Source organism: Bos mutus, chromosome 8 (genome assembly GCF_027580195.1).
Source record: "Bos mutus isolate GX-2022 chromosome 8, NWIPB_WYAK_1.1, whole genome shotgun sequence".
Taxonomy (NCBI): Eukaryota; Metazoa; Chordata; class Mammalia; order Artiodactyla; family Bovidae; genus Bos; species Bos mutus.
The window spans coordinates 56,573,476-56,598,828 of record NC_091624.1 but is presented as its reverse complement, the minus strand read 5'-3'; the positions used below and the strand labels follow the sequence as shown (position 1 = coordinate 56,598,828).

Genomic DNA, 25,353 nt, shown 5'->3' with positions numbered 1-25,353 from the left:
GTTTGTGGCATCTTTTGAAAGATATCCACAGTGGAAATAATAGCAATAGGAGAAGGAAATGGCAACCCACTCCAGTATTCTTGCCTAGAGAATCCCAGGGATGGGGGAGCCTGGTGGGCTGCCATATATGGGGTCGCACAGGGTCGGACACGACTGAAGCGACTTAGCAGCAGCAGCAGACCACTAGAGCATCCAGACCATGTGTTGCAGACCAGCATTAGGTCCATGTTATCTGCATGTCTTACCTCATTTTCAGGGTGTCCTTTCCTTTTCCTTCAAGATGTTCATTGTAATTACCTGTAACTACTGAACTTTGATAACAGCAAGGGACAAGATGACATGGTAGGGACTTTTCAACTTGATAATCACAGGTCCTGATCACTTGTTGTTATATCTTCATTGGGCTTTTTGTAAGACACTACTGTATTTTGAATTTATATATAATTATTGATAGATTTACCTTTTATTTCCTTTTCTGGAAACAAACTTACATAGAGCCTGTACTATCCCAGTAGTTTACAGATGAGGCATCCTTCCAATTATCCTACTTCTGAATTTTGTAGGCTTGTCATTAAATTTATACCTGTGTAGTTGTACAATTGTGGGTGCTTTTTTGCCTGTAGAATCAGATGTGGGCAGTGTATGAAGTTCTTTACATTTATGAAATTCAGAAATTTCAGAGGGAGGATTACTGAAAGATTAACCTAACCAGATGGTCTAAATGAAATTTCTCTTTTGAATTCCTATTTGTATATAAAGGTGAGTATCAGATCCATCTCAGAGGAGCCTGGCAGGCTACAGTCCATGGGGTCCCAAAGAGTTAGACACAACTTAGCAACTAAACAGTAACAACAACAGCAACATCATCAGATCAGTAAGTTGTTAGCACAGCAAGTAGTGAGTAATACAGTTGTGATATAAGTGAGAGAGCTATATTGTACTCTATTCAGTTCCTGTGTCTCTTATAGAAATTAGTAGGAATTATGTGAACTATATTCAGAAATACATGAAAATACGATGCAAAGTAGAAATTATGTGTATTTACCAAAGATCCAGGGATGATGAGTTTCATCAAGTTAGAGGTGTAAACCAGCCTCTTTGACAATTAGAACCTTTGTAAACTTATGACTCTGTGAGGCTAATGAGATAAGGCCAAAAATATTGTGTAGCCTTTAATCTGTATACATTGTCTTGGATAAACATACTTATTTATCAGCAGAATTCAATTACAAACTTGAATTGGAAACCATCTGCAGACCTTGTTCTAATCCTAGCTTTTCCTGTTGCTAGCTGCAGTACCTCGGACAAGTCCCACACCTGCTTTTTTACGTTGTATTAAGGTTAGAGCTTCCCTGATAGCTCAGCTGGTAAAGAATCCGCCTGTAATGCGGGAGACCTGGGTTCGATCCCTGGGTTGGGAAGATCCCCTGGAGAAGGGAAAGGCTACCCACTCCCAATATTTTGGCCTGGAGAATTCCATGGACTGTATAGTCTACGGGGTCGCAAAGAGTTGGACCCCACTGAGTGAATTTCATTCAACATTCACTCAATGTCAGAGTAGTTGGACCAGGAGCTCTCCAAGCTTGTGTCTACATCTAAAAATTCAGATTAAATCCGGGGAAAATTGTGTATTGATGAGTTAAAAATAAGTCTCTGAGTATACTTTATCCAGAGAAGGCAATGGCACCCCACTCCAGTACTCTTGCCTGGAAAATCCCATGGGTGGAGGAGCCTGGTAGGCTGCAGTCCATGGGCTTTGCGAAGGGTCAGACACGACTGAGCGACTTGACTTTCACTTTTCACTTTCATGCATTGGAGAAGGAAATGGCAACCCCCTCCAGTGTTCTTTCCTGGAGAATCCCAGGGACGGGGGAGCGTGGTGGGCTGCCGTCTGTGGGGTCACACAGAGTTGGACATGACTGAAGTGACTTAGCAGCAGCAGCAGCGTACTTTATCCAGTATGATGAAAGGAACTGTTCATCTGCCAGTTCAATAAACACTATATTATTCTTCATGTTGAGGTGTGCAAATGAAAATAGCTTATATATTTGTTGGATTTTTAGGTATTTGTCAGATAAAGTGCTTGCTTCATGCAGGATGCTGTAGCAGAGGCAAAGGTCTCTTGGGCACAGACTTTTTTCTTCGAGTAACAGGACATACGCACTGAGAAGGTCCGAAGATCTCTAGCTTTCAGATTACCGGGTGGTGGAGTTCTCTGGGGAATTGGAGATTCAATGTCTCTGTTAAGGTGACCCTTCTAAAAGCTTATTGCCTTTTCTAGCCACACAGCCACAGGTATTTAGTGATTCATTGGGTAATTTATTAGGAAAGTCATACTGCATACTTTCCAAGGATTCATTAACTGCCTACTAGACATTATTTTATGTATTTTTTAAATTTGATTTTTTTTTTAATGACTTTTGAGTAGCATGCTACTGCTAAGTCACTTCAGTTGTGTCCAACTCTGTGTGACCCCATAGACGGCAGCCCACCAGGCTCCCCCGTCCCTGGGATCCTCCAGGCAAGAACACTGGAGTGGGTTGCCATTTCCTTCTCCAATGCATGAAAGTGAAAAGTGAAAGTGAAGTCGCTCAGTCGTGTCCAACCCTCAGTGACCCCATGGACTGCAGCCTACCAGCCTCCTCCATCCATGGGATTTTCCAGGCAGGAGTACTAGCGTGGGGTGCCATTGCCTTCTCCGTTTGAGTAGCATAAGAAAATGTTATTAGTGAAATCTTGGTTAGCTTGAACTCACCCTGCCTGGATCTGAGGTAACCTGTTGTTGTAAAGACGTAGTGCATGAGGAAGGCCACCCTAGTGCAGAAGTTGGCAGTTGCTTAGTTTGGATCAGGAATTATCATATTCTGTGGTTTTTCTTAAAACTATTTTAAAAGAGAGGGCGAGATAAAATGAATACTCAGAGTCTTATAAGATTAGGCAGGCCCCCATTTCCCTATCCACTACTCTGAAATCCAAAAATCTGTGGAAACAAATAGGGTTTTTGTTTGGCGTGTGTGTTTTTTTGACTATGGAAACACTAATGTTTGATTATGGGGTGCTGTCCCACATCCTGCTACAGTAAATGTATCTTACTGCCTTTCTCAAATTCCAGAAATACTAAATGCCAAAGCTCATCTGGCCCCCAAGAATTTCCTGACGTGCAGTGTCTAAGTACAGCCTTGGGACTCCTGTACTTATCTTATCTCTAACTTTTTCATGGACAGAAGGCTTTGAGGGCAAAGACCTTGTCCTTTTCAGCTTTGAACACTCCTGTATTACTGTCAGGGTGCCTCTGTTACAGTAGTCATTTGTTATACTCTTGAATAAATCAGGGAAGGGAAAGAGGAATGTTTGGACAACATTAGCCCCTTCTCCTCCAAACCAATCAGTCGGCAATTTCTTATCCAGTGTCATAAGCACAGTTTAAGTCATGAAACTGAAGTTATCAGATGACAATTTATGACCTTTCTCTTGCATTTAAAAATCACTATAGTCAAAATGCTCCAGCATCTCTGAGTGGAGTGCAGATCACGGAACCTTGCAGACCCTCCATTCTCCTCTTGGCTCTTATTGAGGGCACCCTGGGGGAAAATACGGGAATACACCACATTTCCTTGCAGTTATATAGACCAGACTGAGGGGGTGGGCAAGCTTTGGCCCACCCAAATCCTGGCCAAATCCATTTCCTGGTTCTGTATGTGGGGTTGGCAGGGAGTGACCTATGAGCTATAAGACTGGTTGTTTTTATTGTTTAGTTGCTCATGTCCAACTCTTTCGTGAGACCCCATGGTGGTATATACATTTTAAAGGGTTGTAAACAAAAATTATGCAATGGATATATTATGTGACCTCTAAAACCTAATAAATCTGATTGCTGTCAAGCCATTTCCAGAAAACGTTGGCTAACCTTTGATTTAGACCATTAATTTAACTCCCAGTTTACTTCTCCCTGTCTTTAGAAAGAATTCTTTCTTTCTCATCCCTGTTCTCCCTTTAGGAGTCTACTGACTCAATGTTGTGGTACTTGTTTTCATGAAATGATAACCCTTAAAGATAGTTTTTATCCACCTTTTTAAAATCTCAGGAGGAAATTTAGATGAAGACAAGATGTAGAATTAATCTGAGCATAAATAAACATGAAGTTGAGAGTTGTTTTAATGCTCTCATATGGAGAGAACCAATTACAGAGCTTCCTCTGTACCTGTCCTGACTAATTACATGAAGATATAATTTCTTTGATCCCTTTATCTTCGAAATTCCTTTGATTCACAAAATTGTATACATAATTTGAATACTGATAATTATTTCAAAAATATTGGCCTGGGAAAATATTGCTTTTTAAAGATAGGGCATTTTAAAAATAACCATATATAAATTGTGTAATCCTGGAGTATCACTGTAACTTAGAATTCATACTGTGAGCCATTCTGTTTTTTTCTAAATTATTTCAGCTGCATCTATATACAGTTTTTTATATCTTTTTACTCCATGAATTGATAAAGTGAGAATAATCTCATTGACCTTGTCATATTCTCCTTATTTTTTGTCAGGGTGTTCGTGACAGTCACTTGAGGTCTTGAGTCAGAATCCCTGTATTCTAATGCCAGCTTTATTTCTCTCTATCTGTGTGACCTTATGCAGTCACTTACCTCACTAGAGTTCTGTTTGCTCATCACTAACATGGTGGTGTTAATACTATCCTAACAAAGTTTAGGGAAGGGCAGATACAATGATATAAGTAGAAATTACTTGAAAATTACAGTGTTTTTCATATGTTAGTTGGGGCTGGTGCTGCAATAATGAATTTATGAGAGTTTACCATTTATACATGTCAGTTCATTTCTTAATTAGACATTATCAGGCTGAGAACCATAAAGGAATGAGTTTACTTTTTATTTTACATTATTTTCATTTATTCCAATATAGGTAGCTTGAAAAGGAGAAGGAGCATTTTTTTCCTGTAGTGCATATTCTCAATTAAATGATTATGTCAGTTAGCACTGCTGTGTAATAAACCTTCCAAGACTAAATGGTATAAAGTGAAAACTATTTGCTATATCTCATTAGTTTTTGTGTTAGCTGTGGAGTTGGGAAGAGTTCTTTGGGCTGTGCTGGGCTGATCTTGGCTAAATTTGCTGGGTAATTTAGAATGTCTTCAGTTCTTCCTCATGTATCTCTTGTACCCACCCCTCCAACAGGCTAAGGCTTATTCTTTTGGCAGCAGCAGAGTCTAGGAGAACCTCTCCTGCATTGTTTGCTACTGTACTATTGGCCAAAGCAAGTCACATGACCAAACGTGGACCCAGGGACATGTGAAAATTGTGGCCACTATTGTAGTCAGTCTACTCAGTGGTCTTAGAGGTAAAGAAAAATCGGCCTAAGTGGGAACCAGATGGTAGCCTGGCATTTTTGTTATGGAGGTTTCTGTTCTTGAGAACACCTTGCATAATTTCAGTGCTTACATACTCCCATTTCTCATCACTGTACCAGAACTGCAACAGCCTCTTGATCTGACTATTTGGCAGAGAATAGCCCACACCCAAATGTGCACCTCTTGTGTTTTAAATAATACAAAGAATATTGTTTCCAAGACAACTTTGATGAAATGTCAGCTTTCTCTAGGTTCTAAACCCACATAAGAAGCATTGTTATCCTCGTTCCTGCTGGGTAATTTGTATACTGCAGTAGTTTGTTTGAAAACATGCCTGTTGTTCTTTGAAATATGCTTAATGCTAGATTAGAGAGCAGTGTTTTTTTTTTTTTCCTGTTTATGTAAGCTCATTTCTAAAGCATTTAAAATAAAGAGCTTGGGCATGTATGGTATTTAAAAACCCTTCACATGATGTTTTTAAAACAGATCAATTTCAGCATTAAAATGTTAGGAATTCAGCCAAGGAAAATTCAACTTGGATTGTATAGCTGTAATGATAATGTATTATAACCATCTTCTTTGAAAGTGATTATACCAGCAGAGTTAAACCTGGTGAATTACATAATTTAAGAGTGTTTGCCAGAACACTGTTGTAGGGGGATTATTCAAACTTTGCCTAAACAATGGCAAAACGAAAGATGGATTGTAGTTTGAGGTATTTAAATCACAAGAAGAGTCACAAAATATCCAAAGATAACTCGTTTGAATTGAACAGAAGGTCATATGTCTGAATGTCAGTTATTATGCTTAACTACTTGGCAGAATATTAGGATGTAAGATTGTGATTTCAGTTTTTTAGCTACTTTGGCTTGAATTAAAAATGTCTTCTGTTTGCTTATTACTTATCCAAAAAGTGTTTTCAAGTCAGAAGTAACTTCATGATGGAGACTATTGATTTCAGATGTATACTTCCGAACAATTAAGAAAATGTATGTATCACATCATTTAAGCGTATCATTAATCTTTTCAAAGCTTTGTTTTTTTTTAAGGAGAAAACACATGTATTCTTGCTTTATCCCTAACCCAGAAGCCCTGTGTCTCAAGGGGCCACCCAGCGCACAAGGTGTGTGTTTGTGGGTCTCACATCCTATTTCCTATTGCCCTGCCTCACTCAGAGTCTTGAGTCAGAGAGAATGTTTTGGGGGGTCATGTTCATTATTTCACAGTATAAATATTTTTCCTTTGGCTAATGGGTACAGATTGAATTCCTTAGTACTTCCAAAGGTGGAGATGAGGCAGGACTCTAAAAGAAATGAGAAGGGAGTAGGAGAGCTTTTGTGTGGAAATCTAGCTTTAAAAAAGCCAGTACCTCTTCCTTAACACTGAGGCCACATGGATGTGCTGGGAAAGTCCTCTAGAAGAAGGAGTACCTGAGACACATCAGCGACATGACTGTCGCCATTATTTGGGTAGGGGCAGGGAAATACATGAACTGAGAGAAAGGCCACATCAAGATAGAAGCAGAGATTGGAGCCATGCTGCCACAAACCAAGCAGTACCAAGGATTACCAGCCACTCCCAGAAGCTGGAGAGACAAGGAAGGATTCTTCCCAGAGCCTTCAAAGGGAGCATGGCCCTGCCGACACCTTGATCTCACACTTCAGCCTCCAGACGTGAGAGAGAATAAGCTTCTGTTGTTTTCAGCCACCTGGTTTGTGGGAGTTTGCTTGGCAGCCCTAGTAAACTAATATAGCTCCCAAGAGTTAAGTTTATCTGTCAGTTTTGTTTCATCATCAGGATAGTTAGTAATTGCCATGTGATACTAAATATAGTGACAGTCTACATATAATAAGCCGCAAAACTTAAATGTTTTGTAAAGATATGTTATTCAGTGGCTAGTCAGGTACAGTCCCTGTGCTCAGGCTCCAGGAATATAGTGGTGAAAAGGACAGAAATGTTTACTGTCCTGGGGCTCAACGTTTTATTTTTATTGGGGAAGAGACACATTCATTGCAGGATTAACAATGATGAAATTGCTTCAGTGGCTTTTACGTAGCCTGTGTTCTTGTTCCCCTTTTTGCATCCTCTGAAATCTTAATTGACCTTTGGATCCAGTCTTCTGTGATGCAACAAGCCCTGCCAGTTCTCACTTCCTCGTGGACTTGGGTCAGTCTGGCCGAGCATGGTGTGCAGAAGTGCACTTCGCACTCCTTAGAGTTGTGTGGTCACTTGAGGTGGCCCCAGGATGCCACATTTTCTGTCTTGTCTCCATCGCCCTTCAAAAAGCGAGCTGGAGACCTCGGAACTTTCCCTTCTCTGGGTTTGGGGTTTTGTTTTGTTTTTACACGTTCTAATGCCCTTTCCATCTTTCCTATTTACAGAATTGGTGTGTTTTCACTTTACACGTGTTTGAGGGAATTCTTGGCCTAAGTCAGATAGGTGTGAAGGCAGCCCGATCGGTCAGATGTAATGAAGCAAGCCCCTTTGTCATCCCCTTACCCCGTTTGTGTCCTCTTTGATTAATGATGCCTTGTTCTCTCTATACAGATTTGGTTTCTTTTCACAGTATGCAGGCATCATTCCCTGTGCCTTTTATTAAAACCAGAAGATCATCTTCTAGTATGTGCCCTGTGTTAGCTTGCCTGAGTTACTTTAGCCCTTGGGATTCAGGTTTCTTCCTGTAGAAAGTGACGAGGTTGAAGTGGTCAGGTGCTTCTCAAAACTGGTAATGAGTGTGGATTCAGCAATGTCAGTAGGTAGGGGGTGGGCCTGCGATGCTGCATTTCTTACAAGCTCTCAGAAGATCTCATGGCTGCTGGACAGTGAACCATACCTTGAGTAACGGGGACAAGATGACATCTCTCGTCCCTTGCACCTAAAGTTGATAGATTTCCTGCTTTGTTCAGGGAGTCTGTTCATATATGCGAGCTCACATCCAGAAGGCCTCCCGCTGATCTTGCCACCCAGTCTTCTCCCATCCCCTCCACTCTGTGATCCAACAGAAAGGACCAGGGATGCTCCATGCTGTCCGGTAGTTCTGGAAAGAGCCAGATGTCTGCAGTTCTTGTTTATAGCTTAACCTGTTTTCTTTTCTCTCTGACTGAAGCTAAACCCACGATCTAATACACAATTAGCACTGGCCTTCAGGTTATACATAGTCCTTTTTGTGGCTGTTTGCCTTGGGTTTCCCCCATTCTTTACTCTCATGGTAATGGTAGATTTATAACCGTCCTCATAACTGTGATTAAATGTCTCAATTCTTTTGCTTTATGTGGCATTCTTGGCCACTTAATTATACTACATTTAATGGTATGTTGTTGCTGTCAGTGCAGTTGGATTGCAGTGTGGATAGCATCTTTGGGTATTTTGAAAAATGTTCCTATCATACAATTTGAGCCTGTAAATAGAAATGCTGAGCATGCATAAATGCGCTTTAAGAAATGATTTCTTTATTACTGTTTAGTTGAACTGATGGCGACCCTAAACATCAAGACTTTGATGTTTTATATAGCATTCTTCCCCACTAATTAACTTCATTAGTGCAGTTAATTATGGGGGAAGAATACTGTGTAAAACATCAAAGTCTTGATGTTTAATCACAGCTTAAAAAAGAAGTTTTATACTCCTCGATTGCCAAACACATTCCAATTAACTGAAGGAAGGTCAGAAATTCTGTTTTCCCTCCTCTGGTCTTCAAAGCTTTTCCCGACTCTTTCCTGGTTGACCGTTGGTTACTGGTTACTTGAACCCAAGTGTTAATCTAGACAAGCTGACAGAGGCATGTGGAGGGTGAAATCTTTTCCCACAAGCTATAAACCGGCAGAACCGAGACTCAGTTTCTGCGAGAGGCAGTGAAGAAGGCAACTAACACAGAAATGAGTACTTGGTTTTCTCTTGTGCCCTGTCATTTTATTATTAGCTTAGAGCCCCTCCGTTTTCCTGTATGTTACCATATGTTGCCCTTCTGAGCCACTTCGCAAATGTCAGATAGGCATTTTTCCTTAATAAGCTCTGACTGCAAAGCTGAGGACACATACCTGTTTTAAAGGGATAGGCTGTAAGTGGGGGCACTGCTAAGTTGCTTATGTGAATTCTCAAATGACTAAGTGACATAGCAGTAGTCAAGCAACAGGAACAGCAAGAATTCCTTCTCAGGTCATTTCCCTATGGTGTGTGCTGTATCAGTTTTTATTGTTTTTGTTTTTGTTTTAATCAAGCAGGAGTTTATGATAGCAATAATGTAATTCAGATAAGCAATTATTATAATTGACCTTGGTGATGAGTATCCTTGGCTTTTACCACAGTTTGCTTAATACCTGAGGATGGCCAATTATCTCATAATGCCCACTTTATTGAGATTATTGTTTTAATTATGGCACTCAGAATACATCACTTTGTCAGCATTTGTAGACCTGTGTGTGGTAACACTACGTTCAGGCGTTCAGAGATGTGGAAGCTCCGGGGCTCATCAAGTGACACGGTCGTGGCTTTTCTCTCCCTCAGCTCAGGACTAGGATTTTGAAAGACATGATTTTTTTTACGAGTTAAACGTGGTTCTTCCTTGGGTGAGCAGCCGCAGGGAGATAAAGTCTAGGCTGCTGTCACTGTTGCTGAGTTAATTGTGCTCTGGGAGGTGACTTAGCTAATACGTAGGCGGGTCTGGTCCATTAGGAGTTCTAATCACAGGAAGCCACAGCTGCTGCTGATTTTCTAAAAGTCTCAACTTCAGAATCACCTGGGGGCTTTTAAGTTGCCTAGTTGCACCCCTCCAGTGAAAGTGCTGGGTGCAGCCCAGGTTGGGGTGGTCTTTAAGCTCCACAGGTGATTCTGACACTGGTGATTGCTGCCAGAGTGGAGAACCACGCCAGATCCTGAATTGGTTGCTCCCTGCCCCTTGTCTCAGCCAATGACGTCATCCCGGAGAGGATAACACCTTCTGGAGTCTTTGTGGCACCATGCTTGTTCTCCTCCACGTCCTTCCAGACTTGGCCTAGCCTCCTCACATGCCCAAAATGGCCTTAGCACAGGTTTGGACCCTAATAGTGTTTTCTCCTCCTTCCCAAACAGTGCCCAGTCTCTCTCTCCTGTGGGAAGTCTCAGTGGATTAATCCTAGTCCTTCTGGAACGGTCACTGTGCTCTTGCATAATCCATTCTGCTGACCACAGAAATGGGTTTTACCTTCCTTCCTTTAAAGTTTCTTTGAGTTAAGGATCAGTATTTACTCTTCAGCATCTGTCTTGAATACCCGACACTCCACCTTATAGGAATTTAGTTCTGATAGATGAGATCAGTTGTTTCCAACCCTCCCCTCTTCTGTGATAAGCCTGGAAGATGCTTTTCACATGCTGCATGTGGTCCCTCCAGGCCCTTAAGTTTAGGAGCATTCTCGTGGTATACCTAAGACTCATGCCTTTCTTTTTCCAGTACTAACCTTGATCAGATTACAGATAGATAAGGATGACATCACTGTGTTAACAAACTTGATTCCATTCTAATTATACACATACATCTATCTATACCTGTGTACACTCAGGAATACACACACATACTTAGGTGCACACACACACATGTGTTACTGTGAAGTAAAACACTGAGTTGGGTTATACCCCAGCATCTCTCTGAAATCATCCTCTTTTTCCCTTCTTCAACGCTCCCTCCAGTCCAAGCCACCAGCATCTCCCTTGGACCACTGTTTTGTTCCAAAGCCCTGTTAGCTGGCAGACCCACTTAAGCCCATACACCAGCACTCAAAAATCAGGGATGCCAAAAATGATGAAAGCTCAGCCTTGATGGGGCTTCCCAGGTGACTCTTGTAAAGAACCTACCTGCCAATGCAGGAGACTTAAGAGACCCAATCCCTGGGTTGGGAAGATCCCCTGGAGGAGGGCATGGCAACCCACTCCAGTATTCTTGGCGGGAGAATCACATGGACAGAGGAGGCTGCAGGCTGCAGTCCACAGGGTCACAAAGAGTCGGACACAACTTAAGCGGCTTAGCAGGCACACACAGCTTTGATGATCTGATTCAGAATTATGCTACTTTAACATTCATGTAAGGTTTCTGTTGTACACTTAGTTGTCTTCATTTTTAATTACCAAGAGTGGAAGTAGGCAACATAATCTTTCTCCTCTTAAGTGCTTTTAAAAGTCTTAACTCTGACTCTGGCCCCCCTCTAACATAGAACTTTTCAAAGATATACTGAGTGATTTTTAAGAACGTGCTCCCCTTCAGGGGCACTTAGAATAAAACACAGGCTTCACCATGGCCTGCTGTGCCCTGCACAGCCTCGCCCCTCCCTCCTCCCAACATGGCCTTCCCATGCTCCCTCCGCTGCAGGCACCCAGCCCTTCTGTCCCTCTCTGGGGCCTGTGCTTGAGCCCGTCTGTCCGTCTATAGCAGTGTTCTCCTAGCTGTCACGTGACTGGCTCTAGTTCCCCTGTCAGCCTGCGTGTCCTCTCTTTTAAGAGGCTGTCCCTGACCACCCTGTCATTAGTCTCAATCTTAACATCCGGTTTATCTGCTTTGTAAAACACTGCCATTTGCACTTATTACATTACTGATTTATTAATTTCTTAATAATAATGTCTCTTTACTGGGAGTGCTGAGGATAGGGTCCTCAGCCTCCCTCTCTGTTGTGTTCAAGTCACTGCTGTGGGGCCCAGCAGAGTGCCTGCCACCTGGTCGGTACTCGAGTCAGTAGTAGCTGGTGGTATTCTTTTATTAATGGGAGGGTGGGTGGTGTCCGTGCTGTTTCTTACCACCCCATTAGTCCTGACAGCTCACTCACTGTGGAGTCATTTGTGAAGTTCCACTTAAGTTGGGATTGCAAGTCTGGTCTTCACCCTGTTAACCCTAACTCCAGGTCAGGTTGGAAGGTGTGTTTGGCGTGAATTCTGCAAATCAGGGGAAAGAGAAGAAATTCTCAAGAGAGCAGCAAGCCAAGGGGGCAAGTAGATGCCCAAACTGGAGAATAGGCTGTCGGAAATGTTCAAATTTGGACAGATAGGGTGGCTTTTCCCCAGAATCTGAGGCTTGAGAAACTGCCCATAACTCTCTTTGAACTCTTTCAAAGGCAGGCAAGAGGAGACTTGCCCAGATTGGGCTGCTGACAAAGGCTTGGCCTTTGCCTTCTGGGGCAGATTCCAGAAGCAAGCATGAAAGAAAGGACAGTCTGCAGCTGCCACTTCTTCTAGTTAGCTCATCTAATCTCCAGTACAATCCTGTGGGAAAGATATCCTTATCTCCATTTTACAGGCTTGAAAATTGAGGTGAGGGGAGGGGTGGTGGTGAAAGTACTGGAATCAAACTGCTAGTGTGTGGTGGAGCTGAGACTTGACACCAGAGCGCTCTCACTCTGCAGCCTGTGATGATTTCATCTTCCACTCTTCCCTCCAGACTCCGAAGCGCTCCAAGACTGTGCCTTATTCCCTCAGTGTCTAGAACAGCCAACACAGAAGCAGCCATTCATCTCAAGTTGTAGGATTGCGGCAGAGTCACAACTCTATAGGCTCTGCTTGTGAAGTCTTTTGTTATCCTTCCGATAGAGGAGTAAAACCTTGTTTTCCGTCCACCATGGAAGTACTTCTGCCTCCAGTGGTCTGGCTGGCTCTGTACACTCTCCTCCATTCCCCCAGAAGGAAGTCCATGGCTGTGTGTGTGAGCAGACTTTCTCAGTGGCTCCACAGTGTGTTCCGTGACCTTTGAGTGATCCCCTGCTCCTGGAGGTGCTCTGTACACACTCAGTGGTGGGATCATCTGCATCTGGGTTTCTGTGCCCTGGACGCCTGCAGCCCAAAGAGTAGCAAGACGATAGACTGCTGGCTGCTAGCAGAGGGCTATCCTGAGATGGCCTTTGTGGGCTTGTGTGTGTGGGCACATGTGAAGAGAGGCGGATGGGGGAGACATTCATACCACATAAGTCATACTACACTTCGAGTTAATTTTATCTTCATTCATTCAGCAAAAACTTTTCTGGGCCATTCTTACATTACAAAGTCGTATTTAGTGTTAAGTAGCAAAAGCATGGCAACCCACTCCAGTACTCTTGCCTGGAAAATCCCATGGACGGAGGAGCCTGGTAGGCTGCAGTCCATGGGGTCGCGAAGAGTCAGACATGACTGAGCGACTTCACTTTCAATTTTCACTTTCATGCATTGGAGAAGGAAATGGCAACCCACTCCAGTGTTCTTGCCTGGAGAATCCCAGGGATGGGGGAGCCTGGTGTGCTGCCATCTATGGGGTTGCACAGAGTCAGACACGACTGAAGCGACTTAGCAGCAGCAGCAGCAAAAGCATAGTACTGAGATGCGATTCTTCCTTTTAACACAATAGTGATAGGTAGAATTGCATTCTCCTCATTTCTCAGGGTGATGAGGAAAAGTATGTCCTTCCGGTCTTCAGCATGCTGCTATTACTGCACCATTTAGCTCAATGCCAAATTGCACTTGGTTCCATTCAGTTCTGTTTACCCAAGTAACGCTGTAGTGATTAAATGTCACCGGGTACACTGAGTATACAAAAGTAATTAACCTAAAAGGACATGTTAGAATAAGGGTCAACAACCTCTTTAGCCTGTAGTGCTACAGGGAAGACAGTATTGACAGAGATACCCCGGTCAGGGCAGGGCTAGGGGGTGGCTGGGAGAAGAAGGAACTGGAGGGAGAAAAGGTCAGCCAGAGCCACAGCCGAGCCCTCTCAGCTGTCAGGGATGACAAGAGACAGGGCTCTGAGACCTCTGCTGTAGTTCCCTTATAATTTAGCTCTCTGACCTCTGATCATTCTAGATGGGGTACAGGATGGGATTACACTGGGGCCTGACTCCCCTTTCAGCACCTCATCGCGTTAGTGGAATGCTGGTTCCTGGTTAGCCTATAGAATTCTTAGCTTTGTTCACGCTGCTTCTTCTAGTGTTTTGCATATTTGGTCAACCCTTGCATCTTCAGACCTGGTTGTCAAATAAAAGCTGCTGTTTGAAATCATGTCTTTGCACTGATTTAAAATTTTGTCTCTGAGTATCTGTGTCTCATTAGTTTTTATTCCTCAGTATACTGAAGTCAGTGTCTTAAACTGATTGATATTAATGTTTTATGTTGCTTTACACACTAAAAATTTACATAAAACTCTAGGTAGTCATCTTTGACTTAAAAATCAACGGATATAAAACAAGTATGATATCTGCCCTATATTTGGCCTTTTCTTTCATCACCTGTGTGGGTATTCTTAAGAAAACAACAACAAAAATGGCAGTACTGAGGAGTTTTTTTTCTCGACCACAACCTCCTTAGGAAATAAACATTTCAAGGGGATCCCCAGGGATCACTGTTCTATAAATGAGTGGCCACAGAAAGAACTGCTGATGCCTGCATTCTTCACCTGGTGGGTCTGTCAGGCAGGGTTCATTTAGATCCTGCCTTTTCAGCGGTCAGACTTGAGTAAGATTTGTTTCTCCCTGGCTGCAGACACCTGATGAGTTCATGATGAGAGACAGGAAGAGGGGAACCAGTTGAAAAATGTCTCCGTTATGGTGAAGATTTATCTCTTATAGAATAAGAAAAACTGGTAGCCTTGTTACATTTATGCAACAACAAATACTTCTTGCTTGCTCACCCAGAGGTCAAACCTCATGCTAACCTTGAAGGAGGGGACCTCTGCCCTTGACTGGTCAGGGAGCAACAGGGAAAAGGCACCACTTTTGACCACATGAGCAGGTCAAGTTTTATATTTTCTCTTCCTGTCTTTTTAGCATTGTCCTGAGAATAGTCCTGTCACTGTGTTGCAGAAAGAGGGGACCCGTTCCAGGTCCTGAGAGTGGGCTTTTTTGTAACACTTGGAAATGAATTATCTGAGGGGACACACATGCTGACAAAGCAAGAGACTATATGGGAAACCGGTGCCTGGGCGGAGAGCAAGAGGGTAAAGTAACCCAGAAGAACTGCTCTGCCTCTTAGTGCGAAGCCTCACGTGATGGGGTTAGTTTCTGGGTTGTCTCTAATCAACCACTCTGACTCAGGGTCCTTCCTGGTGGCACAGGCATTGCTCAGCCAAAGTGGATTTCTGTGAGACGGATTCTTGAAGATTGGTAGGATGACCAAGCTAGATAGCATATTGAAAAGCAGAGACATTACTTTGCCAACAAAGGTCCGTCTAGTCAAGGCTATTGTTTTTCCAGTGCTTCTGTATAGATATGAGAGTTGGACTGTGAAGAAAGCTGAGTGCCGAAGAATTGATAGTTTTGAACTGTGGTGTTGGAGAAGACTCTTGAGAGTCCCTTGGACTGCAAGGAGATCCAACCAGTCCATTCTAAAGGAGATCAGCCCTGGGTGTTCTTTGGAAGGAATGATGGTAAAGCTGAAACTCCAGTACTTTGGCCACCTCATGCGAAGAGTTGACTCATTGGCAAAGACTCTGATGCTGGGAGGGATTGTGGGCAGGAGGAGAAGGGGACGACAGAGGATGAGATGGTTGGATGGCATCACCGACTTGATGGAGGCGAGTTTGAACAAGCTCTGGGAGTTGGTGATGGAAAGCTAAGCCTGGTGTGATACAGTCCATGGGGCCACAAAGAGTTGGCCATTACTGAGTAACTGAACTGTATGGCTGTGATACAGATGCTAGGAAAGAAGTAAACAAGGGACTATGATAGAGATTCCTGGGAGGGATCTTGTTGGATAGTGTCCCCAGCAAGACCATTTCTTGAGAAGGTGATATTTAAGCCAAGGAATAAAAAGTTTAAAAATACTGGCTGCTGAGAGGTTAGGGAAGGGCATTCTTGGCAGAAGCCTCCACTGAGGGATAAAATGTTTTGGAATGTCTACTACTCTGAGAAGGTGACTTTCAACTGGATTGGAGAACTTAGACAGTGGCCAGATCAGAAATTTCTATTAATTGGGATTAATTCCTAATGTGACTTGAAGACATTTTAGATGTGTGTCATCTAATAATGGCCAAACACCATGTGTTTTATTGAACACCAGGACTGTAGCCAGTCCAAATTGAGATATGCTGTAAGTATAAAATGCACATTAGATGTTAAAGACTTAAAAAAATTAAATGTTTCATTAATAAGTTTGATATTGATTATAAGTTGACATGATATTTTTTGATATACTGGGTTTAATTAATCTGGTTAAAATTAGTGTTACTGATTTCTTTTAAATTTTGTAAAATTCTGGCTACTGGAAATAAATACGTATATGTACATGCGTGTTAAGTCATATCTGACTCTTTGTGACTCCCATGGACTATAGCTGGCCAGGCCTTTCTGTTCTTAGGCTTTCCCAGGCACGCATACTGAAATAGGTTGCCATTTCCTTCTCCAGGAGATCTTCCTGGCCCAGGGATGACATCTTAGTCACCTGTGTTGGCAGGCGAGTTCTTTACTGCTGAGCCACCTGGGAAATTGGAAATACATTTATCTGTTCAGTTCAGTTGCTCAGTCTTATCTGACTCTTTGCGACCCCATGAATCGCAGCACGCCAGGCCTCCCTGTCCATCACCAACTCCCGGAGTTCACTCAGACTCGCATCCATCGAGTCGGTGATGCCATCCAGCCATCTCATCCTCTGTCATCTCCTTTTCCTCCTGCCCCCAGTCGCTCCCAGCATCAGAGTCTTTTCCGATGAGTCAACTCTTTGCATGACGTAGCCAAAGTACTGGAGTTTCAGCTTTAGCATCATTCCTTCCAAAGAACACCCAGGGCTGATCTCCTTTAGAATGGACTGTTTGGATCTCCTTGCAGTCCATGGAACTCTCAAGAGTCTTCTCCAACACCACAGTTCAAAAGCATCAATTCTTTGGCTCTCAGCTTTCTTTATAGTCTAGCTCTCACATCCATACATGACTACTGGAAAAACCATAGCTTTGACTGTACACACCTTTGTTGGCAAAGTAATGTCTGCTTTTTAATATGCTGTCTAGGTTGGTCATAGCTTTTCTTCCAAGGAGCATATGGCTAACATTATGTTTGTGTTAGTTCTGTTCTAGAATACAGTTCATTTTGATATTTTAATGAAGGACATTAACCAGATTGGCTAAGTGATCACTGAAACTGTTTTGCCCTTTTGAAGTAGTATGAAGAAGACCTAGATTTTGCATTTCTGATTAGCAGCCTTGAAAAACTCTTAGAAGCCTACCTTTAAATTGATACACTGTTGTTTCCTTCTCTGTTCTCTGTGAATTGCCCTCTGATATTGTATGGAGTATATTTGCATACATAATATATGAGAATATATAAGGCTCTGTGGAGTTAACACTCTTTGGAGGAAAAAAATGTTTAGCCTTTCTAATAAACTAAAACACTTTACTGGGAAAAAATAGCAACATGAAAAGATTTTCTTTTCCAATAAATTTTAATAGTTGCTTAAATGAGGCTTCTGGTCCATTGAGATATAGCTTGCCAAGTCTTAAATCTGAGTCACTTTTTTCCTCTGAGCACCTACTCTATTTGAGCTTCTTTCCAAGCAGTTGTTAGAAGTGTGTTGATATTTTGATTCAAGAACAGGGCACACAGTACAGGAATGGGTCTGAAGCTAATTCACCTTCCCAGAAAATTCAGGAAGGAAAATTTTGCCAGCCACTTCCCCCACATTTGTTTTTAGGGCAGTCAGACGACTCATGTACCACATCATATTTGTCAGTAAGACCTAGTAACATTGATTATAAGGCATTTGGATAATGAATGATTTAAGATATATTTTATAGGTACAATACTGGAAAAAAAAAACTCAGAAGAAGGTGGCAGTTGCATGTGACTAATTTATATACTGTTTGCATATAAGATGTATAGAATCTACATAAATGAGGGGAAGCAAATTCTGGGTGGAGGACAGATACACATAGGAATATTAGGGTTTGCAGGCCTTGAGGCTCTTCATTAAATTTGAAGGGCATGAAGTGATTTGGGGTGATTGGACAGTTTAAAAGACATTTGTGACTTCTGTGCAATATTTGTGTGTACTTGGTAATTTTTATTATGGTTTCTGGGAGATTGTTCATCCTGTGCCATCTCTGGTAATATATTCATCTTGTGCTTTGGACTGTCCCCATCAGTGGTCATGGAATGTAGTTGGCCCCTCTCATCTCCACAGTTGCTTCCACATGTGACCTACAGTTTGGACCACATGCAGACAGTAGCTGTCAGAAAGCTTAGGTGCCTGTATAAAACCTGTACCTTTGGTGTCAAAGCATCACGCCCCAGCAGCTTAGCTGGCCAGCTAAAGTAGCTGTCTTTAATGAAATTTTTGGGGTGGAGCCAACAGCTTTATTCCAGGAAGAGGAAATAACAGTCCAAAAACCCCAAGAGGGCATCAAGATAATGTTCTAATTTAAAATCAGTTTTATTGATACCTTATAAATTACTATGGTATTTTTTCCCTGACCAAGTAATACATATGCTGAAACCTTGGAAGCAAAACATGAATGACTAAGTATTGAATTGCTATAGATTCTGCTGCGTGAAGGGGAATATATGTAGGACTTCTGTGTATCCTAAGTATTTTTAACTCATGGAACCCTACTGGAGGGCAGGGAAGGTATTTTATTCATCTTTGTATTTTGTACTTAGTGGGTCTTTAGTAAATAACTTGTCAAATGAGTCCATACGTGAACTAAATAAAGATTGTGTGGTGTTTTCCACATTACCAAAGATGTAATAGGTCTTCATGGAGCTGCAGATGGTTCACAACATGCACTTTCCCCTAGTCCTCACGGCCACCTTTCAAGGAGGAGCTCCTGTTATCCTCGTTTTGCCCACTGGAAGTGGAAGACTGGAGAGGCTCAGTAGCTTGTCCAAGGTCACAGCAAGTAGCCTCCAACCCATAGCTGTTTGACTCGGGTACCCATAGCATGACCATTGTGGTTACTGCCTCTCTTCTTATTATATTTCTCTGATTTGATGGACTTTTGATTATCTGCAAAAGAATCTTGAATCAAGTTTTTCTTACCAGGAGAGAGGCAGAAAGACAAAGACGGCAGTAGACCATTTTAAAAGAATGTGTTGGTCACAAAATATTACAGAAGGTGAAACATTTATTATGAACTGACTCATTACTTTACATGGAGATTATATTAAATCTTGTTTAACGAGGGCAGTCTTCCGAAAGTCCTAGTCATTTTTGAAGGTGAATTTTGATTTATGTTAATTTGAAAAAAGCAACTTCCATAAGGGTTATATACAGATTGTTTTTAATGACTTCCTTAATCAGGCAAGTTATTAAAAAAAGTCTTACTGTAATGAGCAGTAAACTGACAACCAGTGACTGGCTTAGAGCCCTACCATATTCAGGCTTTTCACTACCAGGATGCTATAAATTTTAAGCTAGTTTATATAAATTTGCATGTGTTATGAGTCAGTATGTAAGATGTGTGTTTTGATCAAATAAATTTCATTTTAAAGTTTTATACTTAATTTTTCCTGTTTGAGGATTATTTTTTCTGTCTCTCCTGGTTATTTCTTTATAAATGAGATAAGAAATGTTAAAATTTTAGTTAAAAAGAGCTCTGTGAACAGGAAAAGAAACATTTTGCATAATGCTGTACAATAAAACCTCAATCAGAAATGTGCTGGGAGATGTATGGTTAGTTTGGTATAGAAGTTTATTCAGGATATTCCCTTTGCTTCAGAACTTGTTGAAAGTGTTTCACAACCATGAAATGCTCTGAGGACTGGGAGCCACGCTTAAGTCTGTGTGACTGGGATGGTAGGGCTCCTCCTGAAGGCCCCTCTGCTTGGGAGGAGGGGTGGGCGGAGCCCCTGCTGATCTCCCTCTGTACTCTGGCCTTTGTGTAGTCAAGAAAGTCACCAGTGATCTGTTTCTGAGACATGAGTCTTCTTCAGAGGAAGTGATGATTGAGGGCATTGGTCATGGCATCAGTAAAGAGTCAGCAAGGCTCTTGGGCCTGACTTCTCTCTCCTCCCCATCCCTACTGCCATAAACAAACTTCCCCTGAATTGCCCTGACCTAAACTCTGGAAGTTGGTGATGAACAGGGAGGCCTGGCATGTTGCGATTCATGGGGTCGCAAAGAGTGGGACACGACTGAGCGACTGAACTAAACTGAACTGAAGCTAATTCCTGTGCTGAAAGGACTACAGTTAAGAGTAGCAGTATATACATCCTCTAAGTGGGCTGGTTTTGAGAGTAAAGAGACCTGGACAGCAGGTGTAAAGGGGGACAGTCCAGGACTTGTGGTCACCCTGGCCAGATTTTCATGGTTCCCTCTGCCCTGTAATTATCCTTCTTATGTGTTTGAAAGCGGATTTACCCTTTGGTACCAAGTAGATGGGGTATCTGAAAGTTGCAGCTGATGAGCAAACAAACCATAACATGAGTTTTAGAGTTCTTGATCATATTTGTGTGCTCGACCTTTGGCGTATTCTTGCCAGTTGGGATTTTGTAAGTTGGCAGGGACATCTGAGCACTGCACCTGTGCCACTGGAAAGTGAAGTTAGCTTGAAATGCATTTGAAGTCAAATTAGAAAGTCTAGTGTGGAGGTGGTATTTACAGTCTTGCCTGAAGTATTACACCAAAACCTTATTGTGATTGTTGAAAGGAGATGTGTTTTAGTTAATAGCAGCCTATTGGAACCCTATCATTATGGGCCATCTGCATATCTATGCTAAGAGACAGTGCTACCCAAATGCTTTTTGTTGTGTGGCTGGGTACTTTGTCTGACTCTTTGTGACCCCACGGACTGTATCCCACCAGGCTCCTCTGCTCATGTGATTTTCCAGGCAAGAATGCTGCAGCAGGTTCCCATTTCCATACTCCAGGGGATCTTCCCGACCCAGGGATGAAACCCACATCTCTTTCATCTCCTACAGTTGGCAAGTGGATATTTCACCACTGCACTCCCTTGGAAGCTGTACCCAAATGCTTAGAATAGTCATTATGTGAGGCTTCAAATAGAAGATCCACACTAACTCTGCAGTAAATAATGTGGAGGCTCAGTTATTTGCCAGGGACTGTGCCTTATTCTTTATGTGGCTTCTTTCACTTATCCTTCAGAGCACCGTGGTTGAGAAAGTGGGTGGGGTGTTGTTGACTATAGACTGAGGCTGAACAACATCCCCGAGGCTACAGGGCTATTAAGTAGAAGATTTTTAACCCAGGCAGTCTGACTCCAGAGAGACACTCTTGCTTGCTGGTAAAATCTGTGCTACCTGTTATTATAATTAGTTGATTATAACACCACCACCTCTTTGGGGGTGGAGGAATACTTTATAGAACTCTTTCTCATACTTGGTCATCTTTGATCTTGAGGTGACAGAAGAGTCATGATGAAGGGATGGGGCCACCCTTTTCAATTGCTAGAGGGCTTTGGTTATGACATCAGTAAAGGGTCTTACCTGGCTTTAAACCTGTCTTCTCTATCCTCCCTACCCCCACCATCATAGACAGATTCCCCCTGAGTGTCCCTGACCCAAACTGATTCCTGGACTGAAAGAACTACAGTTAGAGTAGTGGTTTTGCAACTGACTTGATCAATAGCCTTAGTAAAGTCCAGGCTGGATTTCAGACTAGGATCTAGAATTTTTTCTCATTTTGAGGTACTGTGATTTATAATGTTAGGAATAACTGACTTTAAAGCTTCTCTTTTATTACCAAAGCAGTTAGGATTTCCATATAATAGGATTCATATATTTTTTTTTTTTATTTTCACTTTGTTTCCGTCCTCTTTAGCTTTTATTAGACATTACCTTCTTTTTTTCAGTATACCGATATGTGTTTACTTTTTAAAATTAAATTTCTGTTTTTTAATTCTAGGTTATTAGTTTTACTTTTTAGAAGTTTTTACTAACCATTCACATTTAAGATAGTTTGTCCTCTCCAAATTGGCCACTGCTTTCACAGTGTGACTCTTTGTTCTTAACAAATTTGCTAGTATATTTACATGATCCAACTGTAAGGAAAAAAGATCTGTGTTTAATGTTTCTAAGTTTGTAGTTTTATAAAGCATAATAATGCAACTCTGGTAAGTTTCTTATGTAATAAGTTAGGAAAATACCTAAACTGGCTACGCTTTTAAAATAACAGTAGAGAAATAAAAATAAGCTTTTGTTGTAAAATCGTGATTTTTGTCTTTATCAGTGTTCAATTTCTCCTGTTCACATGTCTAGCAAAAGTCCAAATAGCCTTCCAGTGGCAGAAGGGTAGAATTGTTAGATTCATGATGAGAGTCCGTGCCAAGTCCAATTTGATTCTAGAGCAATTATGTTATTAGAACATTGCTGATTGCCCCAGTGCCTATTGTTCAGCTTAACCTTTAAATGCTAGTGGTAATTAACTACTTTATCATTCTACCAGGAAACTCCAACATGTAGAACTCTGTTCTACAGTAAAATTCACAAATAAAGTGCTACCCACAGTTCCTAAAACAGCCAGTTTAAAAAGAAAAAGCTATTTGTACATGTGTGCCAATAAATAAACATTACCATTTAGTATTAATTAAAAAAAATATTTTGTCATTGTTTAAAAATCAAATTTTCCTTTTTGACAGAGTAGCAGTAATGTTCAGTGGAGAATATCAGAATCAAAAGACTCAGTGAATCATACACAGATGTACTCACTTTTCTTCTTGTTGTAAAGCACCACATTAGTAGGATGAAGGGGTGCAGAAGTATATGATGGAGTAAGGCGAAGAAGGGGCAGAGCCGCCACGTTGCCATACCTAAGGCGTATCATGCCTCAGATCCTACTCTACTGGATGACCTCTTATGGATTTGTTTAGCCAAGGGACCCTCTGGAAAGGAATGTACCACATGAATTTTGGATTACAGTTGAGGTGTGCAGAGGGGTCATGCAGTCATTTCTGTTCATAAAAAAATAATTCTTGGCAGCTCAGTGCCACTCATTGTGCTGGGTGCCCCCACCGCCGGGGATCTGCAGCCTGGAGTGGGTAGGACCTTGTAAACAAATAGGTATCAACTGACTGTGAATGCTCCACTGTCTGGGTGAATAAAACATTAGGACACAAAGAGTGATGGATTCTGCCTGACAGTGTCTGAGGGAGTATCGAACAGTGAAGTTAGAGCTGGTTCTTAAGAATGGTGAAAGAGGGTTTCAAAGGGAAGATACTGAGAGAAAGGACATTCTTGAAAGCTGGGTGGGGGTGGGGAAGGCTTCCAGTGCAGTGACAAGAGGCACGGGATAAGGTGGAGCAGCAACATGCTAAGAGCTCTGAGACCAGGCCTGGGCTGAATTGGGGCAGAGAGTGAAGGGCTTTGAAAGACAGCTATACTCAGAAGTTGGGGTTTTTTCCCCCCTGTGGATAGTGGGACACTGTTTGCCATTTTTTAAGGAAGGGTGAGAATCTCTGGAAGGAGATTTGTTTGAGAATCCCAGAAATGTGGAAGATAGACTGGAAAGGGGAAAAACTAGATACAGGGGTTGGCATTAAATTGGTAAGTAGTAACTCACAGATGGTGTTTGTGTGCATGATTTCAATGGCAAAATGGTTGTAAAAGCCTAATTGCATTGGGCCATGGTAGGAAAACAAAGCAGAAGCATTGAAGCAAGTCTTAGCCTGGGAATGAGGATTGGAACTCAGTGGGCATAGATGATAGTCAAGAAGCTATCAGTACACATTATGAAATTGTTTGACTTGTAGTGTTTTGCTTCTATCTTCAGCCTTTAATGGATAATGCCTACTGTCTTTTCTGCCACCAAACATAAGAGTGAACGTTTGAGTAGCAGTAGTTACCATGCTTAGTTCCTACATTTAGAGTAATCATATAAAACCCTGAGATGGATTGATACAGGAAGGAAGGGTTTAGAGTTACTCATCCCCTATCAGTGGAAACCCACTTACTAGTCCTCAGTCTTCCTCCTCTAAACTCCCACCCTGCACCCCTGTCTCTGGAGCTAGTGGAGGAGTTGCCATCATCACATCTGACCACTAGGGAGTGATCTTTTTATAGCTATACTGACCCAGGGTGGGCTTCCCACATGGCACTAGTGGTAAAAAACCCATCTGTCAATGCAGGAGATGTAAGAGATGCAGGTTCAATCCTTGTGTAGGGAAGATCCCTTGGAGGAGGAAGTGGCAACCTACTCCAGTATTCTTGCCTGGAAAATCCCATGGACTGAGGAACCCAGCAGGCTACATCCATGAGGACGCGTAGAGTCTGACACGACTGAAGTGACTTAGCACGCACGCATGCACGCATCAATGCGGAGTGGGTCGGGGGAGGCCTGTCTCCTCTTAACAGCTTGGTGAGCGTATACTAAGAGCAAAAAGGAGATAAAGTCTCATGTGATTTTAAAAAATGACAGGGTTAAATGACTGGTCATCTCTCAATTCTGCTTTCCTTTCTAATTCCAGAGCTCTTCGGTATCCCCATCAGCCAGTTTCCGAGGTGCTGAGAAGCACAGAAACTCCACAGACTATTCCTCTGATAGCAAAAAGCAGAAAACTGAAGAAAAGGAGATTGCAGCTCGTTATGTAGGTTCACTCGCCTTTGCTTTGGGGGAGGCAGTTTATCTTGCTTTTTAATCAACAGCCTTTTTACCCTCTTAATATTACCAACCAAAACTAGACCACAAGATAACATTCTAGGAGAGAAAACTAGTTAATACAGTTGTAGCTGAGTGTCAGTTGGCTGACTGAAAGCCTGTGTTTGCAGGTGAGTGAGCCAGGAAACAGTGTTTGATCTGGCAACCGATAGAGGACTTGTGTTCTGTATTATTTCTGTTAGGTGTATTTGCTTCCCTCCATACATTTCAAGGTGGTTGAATTTTCTGTGGCCAGCTAGAAATGTTAAGGGAAAATGTAAAATCACAGACAACCTGTTAAAATGTCTGGATGACCTCCTGTGCTGAGGAATGTAGCACGTTTTGGTGGAATGTTACTTCCAGAGACATCCAGATGTGTTCCTAGCATGTACCAAAGCTCATTTCCCTTCCGTGACTGCTGCTTCAGATCAGTGAAGGGAGGAAGCGGGATAGGACTCCCTGGTGTGGAGGCACGCTGACCACGTTCCACT

General features: G+C 42.2%; 1 protein-coding gene across 11 annotated transcripts in view; it reads left to right on the top strand.

The window, feature by feature from the left end:
• TLE4 (TLE family member 4, transcriptional corepressor) overlaps positions 1–25,353 on the top strand; it is a 151,359-nt gene that overhangs the window by 105,960 nt on the left and 20,046 nt on the right. For all 11 annotated transcript variants that reach the window (XM_070375729.1, XM_070375728.1, XM_070375732.1 and 8 more), the window contains one exon: positions 24,693–24,812. In XM_070375729.1, the coding sequence (XP_070231830.1) occupies positions 24,693–24,812 (120 nt within the window). The remainder of the gene's footprint in view (positions 1–24,692; positions 24,813–25,353) is intronic.